Here is a 14,264-nt window from a genome sequence, read left to right on the forward strand (position 1 = left end):
AATTGATGTTTCGATGGGCCGAGCGTATACCAGATTCAACTCCGACGACGACGACGGTTTCTGCCGAAACGCCGACGCCGGATTCTCTGCGACATGGGGCCCTTAACGTTAAGATCTTCGTTTTCGTAGCTTGTGCGTCGTGCGTCGTAACTTGTGCAGCAGCACAGATTAGCCTTCTGCGCGAAGATTATATGAGCGAATCGACCTATAACTTTATGTTGTGATACTCGACGACTGTACACTGTGCCAAGCACTGTGCACACCGCTTGTATCTAGGCGCCATAGCGTTGGTGGACACAGAGCAGGTGAGCGAAGGTCTCGTGTATAGCTGCCATGCGATGCTGCTGGCGCACGAAAAGTGCTACTCTCGCTTGCAAAACAGAAAGATGGCACTGACCGTCGCGGCAGCGCCATCTTCATGATCCCTCTATCTTATATCCTCACGACGCTCACTAGCTACGTTTAGATGAGGCCAACAAGGTCGGGTCGGGTCGGCTTGTCGTCGTGCCGAAATCGAGTTGTTTAGCTCACGTAAACGCTACAAGTGGGTCGGGTTGAGCCAGCGTTGAGGCTAGTTTATTCAACCCGCCTTCAAGGGGTGCGCTGGGTCGCCCAACTCGTTTGGTAAGCGTGTGAAAGCGGTCTGGTCGGGCTGGGTCAGCTTGAATTCTGACTCGACGCGCATGCAAACAAAGATATACTTACGTTCTACGCAGTTGTCCAGCCGGATACCATCTAGGGCTAGGTGACCAGGTGCGGATTTCCCGGGCAGAACTTCTACGGTCACTACGAAGGGCGGCTCTTGCCTTCCAAGCGGTGCTTGGAACGTTTGCCATCTGCGATCACAAACAAAGCGCGTGAACCATGCACTATCCTGGTCTCTCTCAGTTCAATGCATCTAATTCCGCCTCCTTTTGCGACTTCTTCATAGCCTACGAAGTACAGAAACTGCCGACCTTAACGTCTTTGCGGAAACTGATGGAGAGTTATTACGTACTTCATTTTGGAAATACCGCAATTATATCACACCAGACGTATTCCTTGAAGAGGCGGTCCCTACATTAGTAGGGGAAAATAACCCAAAAGCAAGTGCCTTATTTTCCGAATTTCAGTCCGCATCGGATAGTCTGCACCCAGATTATGGCCCTGCAGAGGCGCTTTGAGCCTACTATCAACAATTCTTTCGTATATTGTTCACAGCCGCTGTAAAGGGCGTAGGAACCATTTTACGCTGAACATAAGTTCTTTCTTTTGTTAAATTGTCCGCAATCAGCATGTGGTAGGCTTTGCCAGCACACAGTCCATTTCACCTAATGATTTAGCATAATGAAAAGTTGCAGGGGCAGACAAGCGTCGTCTTTTGTTGAAGCAAACTCCGATGCCTCAAAAATATTTCGTGTATAGTGCGCACTAAGGGAAATTTGAACGTTGAACTTGTATAGCCCGCGGACCATATGCCCACAAATTGCGGCAGTCCTGAACTGCAGTCAAGTGTACACAGATAGCTGCAAAGAGTAGCTCTGGAAGTTGGACGAGCTCGCATGTAGCCTAACGCGTGCCTGTGATGTGGTGAGCGCCCATTTTCCATGAGACTTCCGTGATATTTTATGAGTAGGCGTGAAAATTGTGACGTAACACCCCATCTTAACCTCTATAGTTGTCCGTTTTCATTGACGTAACGGCTTTCGCGCTTTACAAGGTTCATGCATGATATTCAATTGCTTCTCAACAGAAACTCAATTCTAAATTCAAGAAGTACAAAACACAATGTTCTCCCTCCTAGCCTGCATTATTATTCGTTTTCATTCACGTAAAGGCTTTGGCGCTTTACGGGATTCATGCATGATATTCAATTGCCTCTAAACAGAAACTCAATTCAAAATTTGACAAGAACAAAACAGCATTTCACCCTCCTAGCCTTCATTATCATTCATTTTTGTGCACGTAAGGGCTTTCGGGCTTTACAAGAGTCACGCATGATATTCAATTGCATCTCAACAGAAACTCAAATAAGACAACGAAAATTCAATTAGAACACAACAAAATGCCCATGACTTCTGTAAAAAATGGTGTCGTATATACTTCTGGCTAAAACACAGAATGACTGCTGAAAGTGTAAGGCGGGTGTGACGACCGACGACTTACAGTCCGAGCGAGTTCCCGAAGAGTCACACATGATATTCAATTGTATCTCAACAGAAACTCAAATAAGACAACGAAAATTCAATTAGAACACAAAAGAATGCCCATGACTTCTGTAAAAAACGGTGTCGTATATACTTCTGGCTAAAACACAGAATGACTGCTGAAAGTGTAAGGCGGGTGTGACGAGCGACAACTCACAGTCTGAGCGAGTTCCCGAAGAGTCACACATGATATTCAATAGTATTTCAACAGAAACTCCAATAAGAACGAAAATTCAATTAGAACACAGCAGAATGTCGATTACTTCTGTAAAAAAACGGTGTCTTGTGCGCTTCTTGCTAAGGCACAATGACTGCTGAAAGTGTAAGGCGGGTGCGACGAGGCGACAACTCACAGGCCGAGCGAGTTCCCGGGCACCTTGCGCACTTCCCAGGTGTGGTTAGGGTTGGTGAGGAGCACCGCGACGGCCCCGTCGGCCATGTTGGACGCGTGCATGTCGAAGACGAGGGTGCAGCGCTGGAGCGCCGCCTGCCGGAGCCACGGGGAGGACACGTTACCCGGCGCCGCCGTCGCTGCTGCACCTTCCCGGACCCCGTAGTACAGGAAGTGGCCTGCGAGTGGTTGAGGAACGTGCATAAGGAGAGAGTGTGTAATGCGAAAGGACAGAAAGTTGGGCGAGTTTGTACGGTAACATGATCTTGGATTGTAGCGCGAAGTGACACGGACAGAGACTAGAAGCAGACAGAACAAGCGCTCGCCCTGTCTGCTTCTTGTCTCTCTCCGTGTCATTTCGCGCTACAATTCAAGACGAGACAGAGTGTGTGCCAGAATGTGTAAGGGAGAAAATCAAACAAGAAAATATATATATATATATATATATATATATATATATATATATATATATAGAGAGAGAGAGAGAGAGAGAGAGAGATAGAGAGAGAGAGAGAGAGAGAGAGAGAGAGATAGAGAGAGAGAGAGAGAGAGAGAGAGAGAACTGCCCCAAGGTGCACAGATCGACGAGTTGGTTAAGATTAACTTTGCTTGCGGCGCAGGAGGAGACCTTCTACAAAACCAATGAAGCCTGCAGGTGAAGCACCGACTGACATCCGCGACTGAGAAGTTGGTAACATTTGTAAGATGTTGTAAATTCATACTGCTGTTGGTATCGACATGCGAGGCTGCTCTTACGCTTTTACGTATGTATTCTGTGGTTTAGAAGATATGGGATACTTATTTAACGAAAAAAAAAGACGAGAAATAGAACCGCGGTAAGTCGGGCATATCATGACAGTGCTCTTTTAAGATTAATTTGGCTTGCAGCGCTTGAGGAACAAAACACAACAAGAGCGGCAAGCGGAACAAGTGCTGACTAAAAATGTTTGACGAAGAACAAAACAATGAATACAAAACGCCAGCAGCGCCACCCTGCGTACGCGGTACACTCCGAACCAATGGATTTGCAAGCGAACCAATTTGGCACTGTAAAGAATACGGACGGATACGCAGTCTCACTATCTCACAGGCCCAATTTTCTTTATTCATCGTCAGCCTATGTTAGGCCCCCTGCAGGACGATGTTAGTGTTATTCACAATTGCCCCCATCCGGCTTCAGCCAAGCCCCATCCGACGCATACAAATTTAATCACTTCATCCAACGCGCCGGCACATTTAGCAGTGCCTCCTTTCCTTTGACACCATTCTCTTCCTTCAAAAAGTCTCACATACCGCCAGTGACTTGTTGTGGGCACTGAATTGAGTTGCTTCTATTTCTTCCACGACCTATTCAAACAATTACACAGTCGACCAGTTGACCGTTCGCGCGAATTCGCCTCAGTAGCATCCGGGTATGCAATCTGTCCGTGCGGAAAGCGCCCTGTATTCGCGACGCCGATCGCGGCGTCCAGTCTGGTGACATTTGCACAGCGTGGGCGGACCGCAGGAAACACTATACGCTCACGCCCAGCGAAACCCTAGCTGCCCTTTTCGAAGGGAGCGTTGACTTGGATTGAGTCGCGGCTCAATGATCCCCTCTATAGGTCGCGCGCGTGCCTGCGTGTGCGTATTTGGTCTCGACGCTATAACTACACGCTGCTATATATGCTCACGCCACCGCGTGGTGGGCGGTCATACCAGACTGGGAAAACAGTTCGCTTGTTTGCTCATCTAAGCGACCTGCCGTCGGGGACCGAAAAAAAAAAGAACGGCGTAGGGAGGATCGTAATACACAGACAGGATCATGTATCACCTATGGATAACATAAGAGCCGCGGGAACACGGTAACAAAGGGCATTACAGAAATCGGCATTATGTGCAAAAGTTGAGGAAGTGTGACTCCCACAGATACAATTACTCCTCTCCGCCTTGCGGGTTTCCGCAGAACTATTCCGTCAAGGTTACAATAATGAGACGTAATGACTTTTAAATATTCATCGTTCTTTAAAAAGCTGTAGACGCTGCAAATTTTGTTGTTGTTGTTGTTGTGATAGCTGTTATATGGATACTCCAGGCGCATTTTTGCAATCGCTGTCGTCGTGATCTACCGTATCAAGTCCAAGGGCGATAACAATGTCGCCGCGTGTCGTGTGCTGTTATCTGCGAGTGAAAGAGTGCGAGGGTGATTCGACGATCGCGGCTCACTTTCGCGCGCGCAAGGGAGGAAATCAGGGAGGGAGAGCACCGTCTTCCGTCGCGTGCAAGCCACTGCGGATAGGGGGGGGAGTGCGACGTTGTACTTCGGCAGCAACTGCGTATGGCGCGATCGCGCGAGATTTACCTTGAAAGCGATCTGCTTTGGAGGCAGATAGGCGGACCGACGGCTCGTAGCATTGCGTGTGCTGTGGTCTCACCGCTCAGTTTGCGTTGAAGCGATAGACAGGCAGCACGAAGGTCACTTCGCTCGCTGCCGCTGCCGCGCTTCCTCACCCCAGCGTTTTGTCAGCGAGTGCACACGGTCATCGAGTGCTATATGTGCATGTTGGCCTGTGCGCACTGACAGCATGCCTGATAATTTAGTTAGTAAACGAGTGTTTACAAGTTTATACGCCGGATAAAACTACTATGCTTAGATATTATGGCTATCTACTAATTTGCTATCACAATCGATGCTTCGCTTTTCGGGCGAAACTGCGAATTTTTCTGAGTAAAAGCAGTTCTACAGTTAACATACCCACACTACATAGAAACAGAGGAACATATGTTACTAAGCAGTCCAAAAAATTTGTAATGTTCGTGTTGAACTAAAAATGACGTCCTTCGTTGGTGGCAAGCTTTGGAACTGTTGTCACTGTAGTCTTCTCTATTTGCTTAAGCAATTTTCGGAGCACATCAGTGAATTTAGAGGAGCACCCGGCGCCTTCTAACAGTCACAATCATCTCTTTAAACACATAATTGAAAATGAGGTAGCGGGCTTTGGTCGTACGTAGTAATGAAACTCGGTACACTACGGTCCCTGAGCGCGGGCCGTCCGGGCTGGTACACGTAGAATAAGGAAGCGAGCGTGGGTCTAAATTCCTCGCACAAGCTCAGATTGAGATTCAACGGCTTTCCCTTAAAAGAAATGTTATTGAAGGTTGTAGATGCTCAGTGGGAAATATTTAGATCTTCAGCAATAACCTTGGACAAGTTTAGAGGCTGATCTCGAGGGTAAATGGTTGTATACTGTAGGCTCTATCGGCACCATGGCGCATCAACATCTAGACTATCCCATCATGCGGAAAAATTCATTGTGCTGCAATAGCTGTCATCCGCGGACGTAGAGAAGGAAGAGTGTGAGTAGGACGCTTGCAAAAGTTATGCGTGACAAAAATTTTAATGAGTGCAAAATAAAAGCCAGATAAAATCCGACTAAATTTTCAGACGACTTTTGTAACAAATAGAACGGAGGTTAGCCAATCTGAAGGCAGGCTGGCTACCCTCTGCAAGGTTGAAATGATTGCAAGGCAACAGATGCAGAGACGAAATAATGAAAAGAATTCGGCAGAACCCATCTCGCGATGACCGTCAAAGGTAATGTGATTAGCATGCAAGGAATGTAGCGACGTCGTATTGCTGAAGCCACCTTTATTTCAAATCTCTAGTGGTCATTCTCAAACTTCTATCGGTTATATGTGGCGTACACAGTCTCTGGTACCGGCCTACTTCGCTGTTGCACTCGCTTGCCAAAGCCGCCCATGAGCATGACCACGGGACGACGACGCAGTGATGAAGACGACAGCATAACGACAATCATATGACGATTCTGAAATGACCACAACTGCAAAGCGACAACCTAAGGACGGTAGGCGGATGACAAAGCTGGTACGATGGCATGACCATGACAGCATGGCGACAAGGATACGACTACAGATGCAACGCAGCGACTGTCTGACGACGCCGCCATGACGACGATGGAATGCCAACAGTGGCACAATCAAGATTAGATGGCCGCATATTAGAACAGAACGACGAAGAATAATGACGTCGATGGAATGAGGAATGCTTTATAACGACGACGGCCTGACGACAATGGAATGACGACGACTGTGTAGCGACAATGGCACCATGACAGCACGACGAGTGTGAGGTGACGAAGTTAGAATGACGACTATGTAATGTTACAATAAAATGACATCAATGACAATACCGAAGTGATGACGATAGTGAAACGACAATGTGAAGACGATAGCATGACGACAATGGTATGACAACGACGGATCACGAGTGTACGATGTCGAAGTTAAAATGACGACGATGGAAAGCCCTTTACGACATCGCGACCACTGTATGACAACGAATGCATGACCACAATGCAGCGACGTAAATGGCATCACAATGGCATGGGGATTAACTGCATGACGACGGGTGATGACAATGGCGTAATGATGACTATATCACGAAACCTGCAAGAAGACGACGGCATCGTCAGCGCCTAACGACGAAGTTGGAGTGACAATGGAGGCATGATAGCCACTGTACGATGATGACGGTATGACGAAGGCGGCATAAACACGTTTGAATGACGATAGTATGATTACAATACAATGACGAAGAAAGATTGACGTCAGTGAATCGACGAAGGCACATGACGTCGACGAAAAGACGCCAATGGAATGGTGGTAGTGAAGTGATGGCAATTGTAAAACGACAGCGTGACGACGATGGCGCGACTACGACGTCATGACGCGAGTAGGCTAACAAAGCAATAATGACAGTGAGGCAACGACCACGACGGCATGACGACCCCGAACACATAGTTAGTGAGCCAAGCTATTAGACAACTTGAACCACTGGCGCGTCGGAGTCGAATGCGTGACGACGGCAGCATGACGGGAGCCAGATCACGAAGCTGGAACGACGACGATTGGAAGACCACGACGACATCGCTATGGCGGTGTGACAATGAATGCATGAAAACTGTACGATCACGATGGCGTGACGACAACGGCACGAAGATTGTCGGATGACAAAGCTGCAATGATGGCGACCCAACGACCGCGATGGCATCACAGTCACGTGATGAAACCTAGTGGCCCAAGCTATTAGTGAACGTGGGTCACCGGGTCGGCGAAGCAGGTGTCATGACGACGACGGTATGAAAAGAGTAGATTACCACGTTGGAACAATTACAACATAACGGTCACGACGACCTCACAAACAGGACCACACAACAAGTAGCCCGAGCAAATAGACAACTTGGGCCAGCAGTTTGGCGCAAGTGGATAGGCAGATTGCTTGTTTTTGTGCTAGTGGTCGAGAAAGACGAAACTTATGTTCATTCCTGTCGAACTAGGGGTGTGGTAATATTCGAAGGTTTGGAACAACGATTCGAATAATGTAATATTAGATTGGGTCTTCAATGGACTAGTCCCTATTCGCAAACTCGAATATTTTTCAAATAGTTTTCAAATGTTTTAAAATGCCAGCTGTTCGCAGTCAGAGTATAAACTACACAGACAGCACGATAAATTTCATTCGCGCGTGCATATTACCGGCTTAAAACATAATAACTGAAGTAGTACAGCGGGCCACGTCACCCAGAAACCAGATTTTACCAGCTGTACAGCCATGATTACCACTCTCCGAATTCTTATGCGTGTGAACTATCTATTTATTTTTCCTAATGCTCCATTTGCATAATCGACGTTTCGTGACACGCAGCGCAAACACAAAAACTTGCTAACGATATGAATGTTGTGAACATCGTTTTGCACAGACTGGAAACGCGTGTGCATTATCCAAATAGAATATTCGTAATCTATTCCATATTCCATTGAAATCACTTCGGTGATTTCGGTACTATTCGATTCGTATTCAATTCGCATTCGCTTCGGCCTCAAACATCATTCTTCACACGCTCGCTCTATATTGGAATGAAACGCCCTACAGAGTAACAATAACGAACGACGAAAGGACAAACGCGGCACCTGGACGGTTGGGTCCTTTCGTGGTCTCCGAGATCACTGCGGCCCATGTGCCGTATCAATCTCGGAGGCCACAATTTTCTTGTCGTTCGTTCTTTTGTGGGTCAGGAGTGCATTTCACTTCACGCTGCGCAACCGACTAGCCTCAAACATAGCCCTTCTTGCGTGATTTCGGTAATTAATTTACGTAGGAATGGACTACCTGAGGTAAGTGACGCACGTTCTTCGAAGCCGTAACGACGGCATAGCTCGAACTGTTCACATAGTGGTCTCGACGTACTGACAGTAAAGAGGCAGAGATATCGTGCACTTACGTGCGCATTGTATCAAGTGTCGTGCAGTGACATCGTTCACTGATACGAGCAGCGTACGAGTAGTCGTCACGCTGTGTACGTGTGTACGTGTGTGCGTCTGTATTATTTACTCATTTCTCAGTGTGGTGTTCTTTGTCTACTTATTAGACATTCAAATGTCGCGTGGCAAAACGGGTGACTAAAGTTGACATTCACGTTCCCGATATCACCATATTAAACAATTAATCAATCAATCAACAATTCTTCCGTAAAACTGAATAGAGTTGAACTCTTTATAGGGCAAACTTGTGTTTGCAAAGAACGAACAAACTCGGTAGCCACGACCCTGGCAAGCAAAGCAAAAATGTCAAAGGGCAAAAGAAGGGTGGAGCAAATTTCGATGTCTTCAAGCGCGCAACCAATGCGTTGAAATAACGGGTCGTAAATTGGAGATTCGGGCTCAGATGCGGAACAAGCTAGGGACTAACTTTATTTGAATATAAAACTAAGGAAACCATGCCGCTTATATATATATATATATATATATATATATATATATATATATTGCTGTGTCCACGACGCACCCATCCTTTGTATCTTCTCATCTTGGCTCGCAATTAAGGAGAGGTCGTCGTGTTCCTACGTGTATAGCATCACTTTTACTCACTGGTTCTTTCTCTCCATTACCTATCGCTTACTTTGTAGGTGCAGTGACAGCAGTGCGTCCTTTTCATGTATGTATGTATGTATGTATGTATGTATGTATGTATGTATGTATGTATGTATGTATGTATGTATGTATGTATGTATGTATGTATGTATGTATGTATGTATGTATGTATGTATGTATGTATGTATGTATGTATGTATGTATGTATGTATGTATGTATGTACCAGTACGTACGGGCTTTCTTGGTCATGGCACTTTTCGACCGGTATACACCACTCGCTACGCTCTTCGCAATTACTGCACAAGCCTACCATGTTTCTTTGAAATAGGGGTCTGCTCGAATCATTACTCCACACAACTTAGCACCAACATACCGACGGCTGACCAAACGCAACGAGGAGCGAAGCGCCAGCGTCCCCGTCGATTTCGCGAGGCGAAGTTTCGAAAGCGACCCATGCAGCCTTCTTGCTCTTTTTTTATTTTTTTATTTATTTATTTTACACATTAAGCCACCCATCGAAGAAGACCGCCTTCAACGAAGACACGCCACGCGTTCGCCGGGGAGCACTCCGGCTCTTCCCGCAGCACCGTTTAAGCTGAATGGCTTTTATAGGCGCCAAGGCTCGGAGCTCGATTGAGCGGTCAGCGGCGGAGGCTCGTTCGCGGTACGACCGGGACCGTAAGGAGGAGACGAGGCTCTTTATGAGCTGCATGCGCCCAGCCCTTTTCGTAGACCGTTCGAACAGGCCCCGTTTCGCATAAACACTTATGCGAAGGGCGTTCCACCCTATGCTGCGCGTCTTCGTGTGCAATTTTGTACGCAGGACGATATTAATAGAGTCCCCACACTCGTAGCACGCGCGCAGGCCATGCATGTGGCTTTGGCGCCTGTCTATGAGAACTACGGTTCCAACGTCCCACTCGACTATGCGCACAAGTAGTGTATTCACTTGTTTGTTATCGTTCGTGCATATTCTCGGGCGTACATTATTTTCCTTTATTTTTTTGACAGTGACCGTCTTTGGCCTTTAACACTATTATTGATTTATCGCTCGGCGCGTGTGGCTAAGTCAACATTTTTTAAATGTTGACACCGGTTCCATTCGGGAAGAGCCATTTGCCTCGCCTTCATGCTTTTCTTCTTTCTTTTTTTCACGCTGCTTCTTTGCGTACGCGTGAGAGATCGCATGCATACGAGTACGCGAGCACGTTTTGCATAAGTCTTGTATACGAGTATATGCGAGACGTATTAGGAAGTCCCTTCCTTACTGCCCCTACTTATCTGGGCGTTCAAATGCATAGCTCCCACACACGAACCGTACATCCCATCTGACGGAACCTATGTGTGCGCTTACGCTTCCATAACTCATTAGTAGACTAATATGACATACCGACGTATACGTTTGTGCGACGTCTAGCATAAGCCGACGGTGAGCTTATTTGTGCCGCCGTCGGCAGACCATGAACGTATTATCGCTGACGGTCATACCGAGAAACACCGGAAATTGTAGAGAAGTGCCGCCGAACGCGCGGTATTACCAGCGCACTCGAAAGTAGGCATTCCGAGTCGATTGAACTAGGGCGAATCGCTGGGAAAATCGGGAAGCCCCGGAACTCTGCAGCGAAGTCGCGGTGAGGTGGCAGGAGCGGCATTCTCGAGGAGGAGGTATCGAGGAAATTTATCTGGGGGGAAGCTTGCTTAATAAGGACGAAACCTATAAACCAGTTTCCGCGAGACGAGCGTTTTTGGGGAAGTGTTCCGCAAGGGGGGGGGGGAGGGGGGGGAGATGCGAGCGATTTGAAATGAGGAAGGTTGGATTCAATGAGCCCGCAAACTGGAAGCATAGCCAGAAGGATGAACGTTGTTTTGCAGAAGTGTGGGTATACCGTACAACGTATGAGCTCCAGCGTGGGGGTGAGCATTGTGCCCAATGCGTCTTCGAGCCATTTCGAATTCGGTTTGCTTCAAGTTCTCCCGCATCATTGGAAGAATGTGTGCATCATCAGGCTCATAAACTTAAAGACGCGGGTCTGTTCTGTGAACAATTGGGAACCGAAGTAGTTTTAACAAGCGAGAAAGCTAGAAGTACTTGTGCGATGAATGGCCCGAGAGAAGCGTAGATATTGAGTTTTAACAGATGAGCTTTATACCACGTGATCCGGTGTGTGCAATAGTAATACGGTAGGATACATCTTAATATGCGAGGCGCGCCGGCAGTTTCAGCGAAGTGTGTCCTCATAGGAGTCTAGACATCCTGCACAATGCGATGATCCATAAGGGTCTGAGCTGTCGCGATCAAGTGGGGAATTGATAGTCAGAGCAGCTTAATAAGCGCGACGGCCAGCCGTTTAAACGGCACGGAGGCCACGGGCGACTGCAGGCAGTCCCTGTAAAGAGACGAGTTAGCGCGCGATCAGGTGCGGAAGCAATTGGAGGACCGTGGCAACAAGGCCTCTCTCTCGGAAAAAGGGTCTTCTTCGAGCCCTCGGGTATACGGCTCCGCGCCGATTCTCTCGTTCTCTCCCCTCTCTCTCTCTCTCTCTCTCTCTCTCTGCGGGCAACGGAGAAGGACAGGAGAGACGAAGGCCAGCATTCCCTCTTGTGGCGCGCCTCGCCGAGGACCACCAGCGCCCGCCTGGCGCGCAATGCCTTTGCGCCCCGGATATATTGATCCCACCGACTGAGGCGAGCCGGAACGGAGGCGCGGGCTGCGCGAGATGCTGACGCCGGCGAGCCACGCCATGTGTGCGCGAGTCCTTTTGTTTGCACCGCTCGACACAACGCCTCGCCGATGGAGGCACACGCACTCGGGTGAAGCATGCCACACGTGCGCATGCAGGCACGCGCAACGTGTTCTTGGAAACGGCGCGTGCCACACTGTTCTGCATAATGGCAGCGGCCGGTGAAGGGAGTGCGAATTTGGCCTGCGTGTGTATTTGCGGCAGCCGCAAAAAAGGCGCCGCCGCGTTCTCACAAAGCTCTCTTTGTTGTCCGCCTCCTTCGGGCGCTAACGCTAAGTGGTTTCGACCGGGCTTCAAAGAGGATTTGCCCCCCCCCCTCCCCTCTTATATGCGCGCCGCCCTAATTCTCGTTCTCCGTGCCCGTCTCGAAATCGTCCTCATTTTTCACCTCTCGGGGCGCCTTCGGAGGCGCATCTCTTTCTCCTGGCGCGCGGCACGGTTTCCATTGACGTCACGTCTCGCCGCCTCTTACGTCACCGCTGCCCTGCCCCCAAACTGGCAGGTCTGCACGCGTGCATTGTATTTTTTCTTTTATAGGGGGGGGGGGGGAGGGGGTCCTTTCGGTTGAGTCAAGAAATCTACGTTTCCATTTTGCAGCGCACGCGTGCACCTTCTTTCCTTTTAGTACTTTTTTTTTCTCTCTGCTCGAAACGCGAACCCAGACGTAGCCGTTCGACGGAGCGTGTATTGTGCGCTTGAAAAGACAAAGGACCGGAAGACGCTGAGAAAGGAAAGAAGCTCGCTGACCAAATCGACATGCAAATTGGCCCAGGCTGGCGGTGTTCTTTGCGGAATTTCTGTTCTGTTTTTCTTCTTCGTGTTAGGCGGTTCACCGCAGTAGGTTTCCGAAAAGTAATTACCTTAACGCGATTAGCCATAGCCATAACTGGTGAAGCGGTGAAACGTAATACCGGCGCATATTTTCTGTAATCCTGTTTGAAAAATGCGAACTGTGCTCTGCGAACATAGGGATTCCGCGCCATCTGGGGGGGGGGGGGGGATGCTAATAAATATTCACGAGGAGGGTTATGGATATCGATTGTGGCTTTGTCAACTGAAGCGGTACAAAAAATCTGTCATGTGTTCGTTCTTTCTTTCTCTCTCTATCTCTATCTCTCTGTGCGTGTGTGAGTGCGTGCGTCTTGTTTTTGCTAATGTTTGCTTTTCTTAAAGATGATCCTGTGAAGTGCGGCGATGATTAAAGTAAACAAGGCAAAAAAAAAAATTACAGGCGGTTTGGGTGCGCCAAGCACACGATATCGTGCAAAAGAGCATTTTCTTGCACCAGATTAACGATTTTATTGCACCAAGTTAGGCATTGCTAAGCCGTTGTTTGACCAATTGCTATTTAAATCCCTCGCAATCGCAATGTCGTTATTGAACTGTTGTCTTATTGCACACATCACACGCACAGTCAAGCACACTAGATTGCATATAGCATACAGGGTTACTCGGTGGACACAGGAGGAAGAGAATTGCAGACTTGCACAAAGACCGTTTGGCGGTTTCACGGCGTATACTGGCCAGTGTTGTAGAGCAGCCTTCGCAGTCGCATGAAGGGTACGCGAGGGGAAATCATGCGCTTCGCGATACAATTGAGCGGAGGGAGGTGGGCGGGCTTGGGGCGTAACTTTATATTCATTTCTCATAGAGTCCAAAGGCACTTTAGTTTGTGCTAGCGAAGACTTGCGCGTCCTACACAGCTTAAACGAAGATAATTCTTCAACGTCGGGTTGAAGGCTCAAAGCCGAGGTCGCGTACACGGGGACCGTGACGCAGTCCCAGGTCTTTCTTGCAGCACAGTGTTGTCGCACACGGAACACACGAAGCCAAACAGGTCGTCGATGAAGTCCCCGCTCCAAGATGGCCGTCGCAGCCGTGGCCAGAGACAAGACATTTCCTCGGCCTTGTGATGCTGGTATTCGTCGTCCGGCAGTTAGTCAGTGCTCGTCTCGCTTTCTCTCTATCTCCCCCTTCCACTCTCTTTCTCTTCTTATTCCCCTTAACCCTTCCCC

General features: G+C 48.3%; 1 protein-coding gene across 2 annotated transcripts in view; it reads right to left on the bottom strand.

Moving 5' to 3' along the window:
- The window catches only part of LOC142587703 (leukocyte tyrosine kinase receptor-like), a 173,932-nt gene that overhangs the window by 115,226 nt on the left and 44,442 nt on the right, over window positions 1-14,264 (bottom strand). For both annotated transcript variants that reach the window (XM_075698888.1, XM_075698887.1), the window contains exons 2-3: window positions 2,540-2,756; window positions 706-836 (exon numbers count right to left, since the gene is read on the bottom strand). In XM_075698888.1, coding sequence (XP_075555003.1) covers window positions 706-836; window positions 2,540-2,756 — 348 coding nt within the window. The remainder of the gene's footprint in view (window positions 1-705; window positions 837-2,539; window positions 2,757-14,264) is intronic.

This window comes from Dermacentor variabilis, chromosome 7, assembly GCF_050947875.1.
Source record: "Dermacentor variabilis isolate Ectoservices chromosome 7, ASM5094787v1, whole genome shotgun sequence".
NCBI lineage: Eukaryota > Metazoa > Arthropoda > Arachnida > Ixodida > Ixodidae > Dermacentor > Dermacentor variabilis.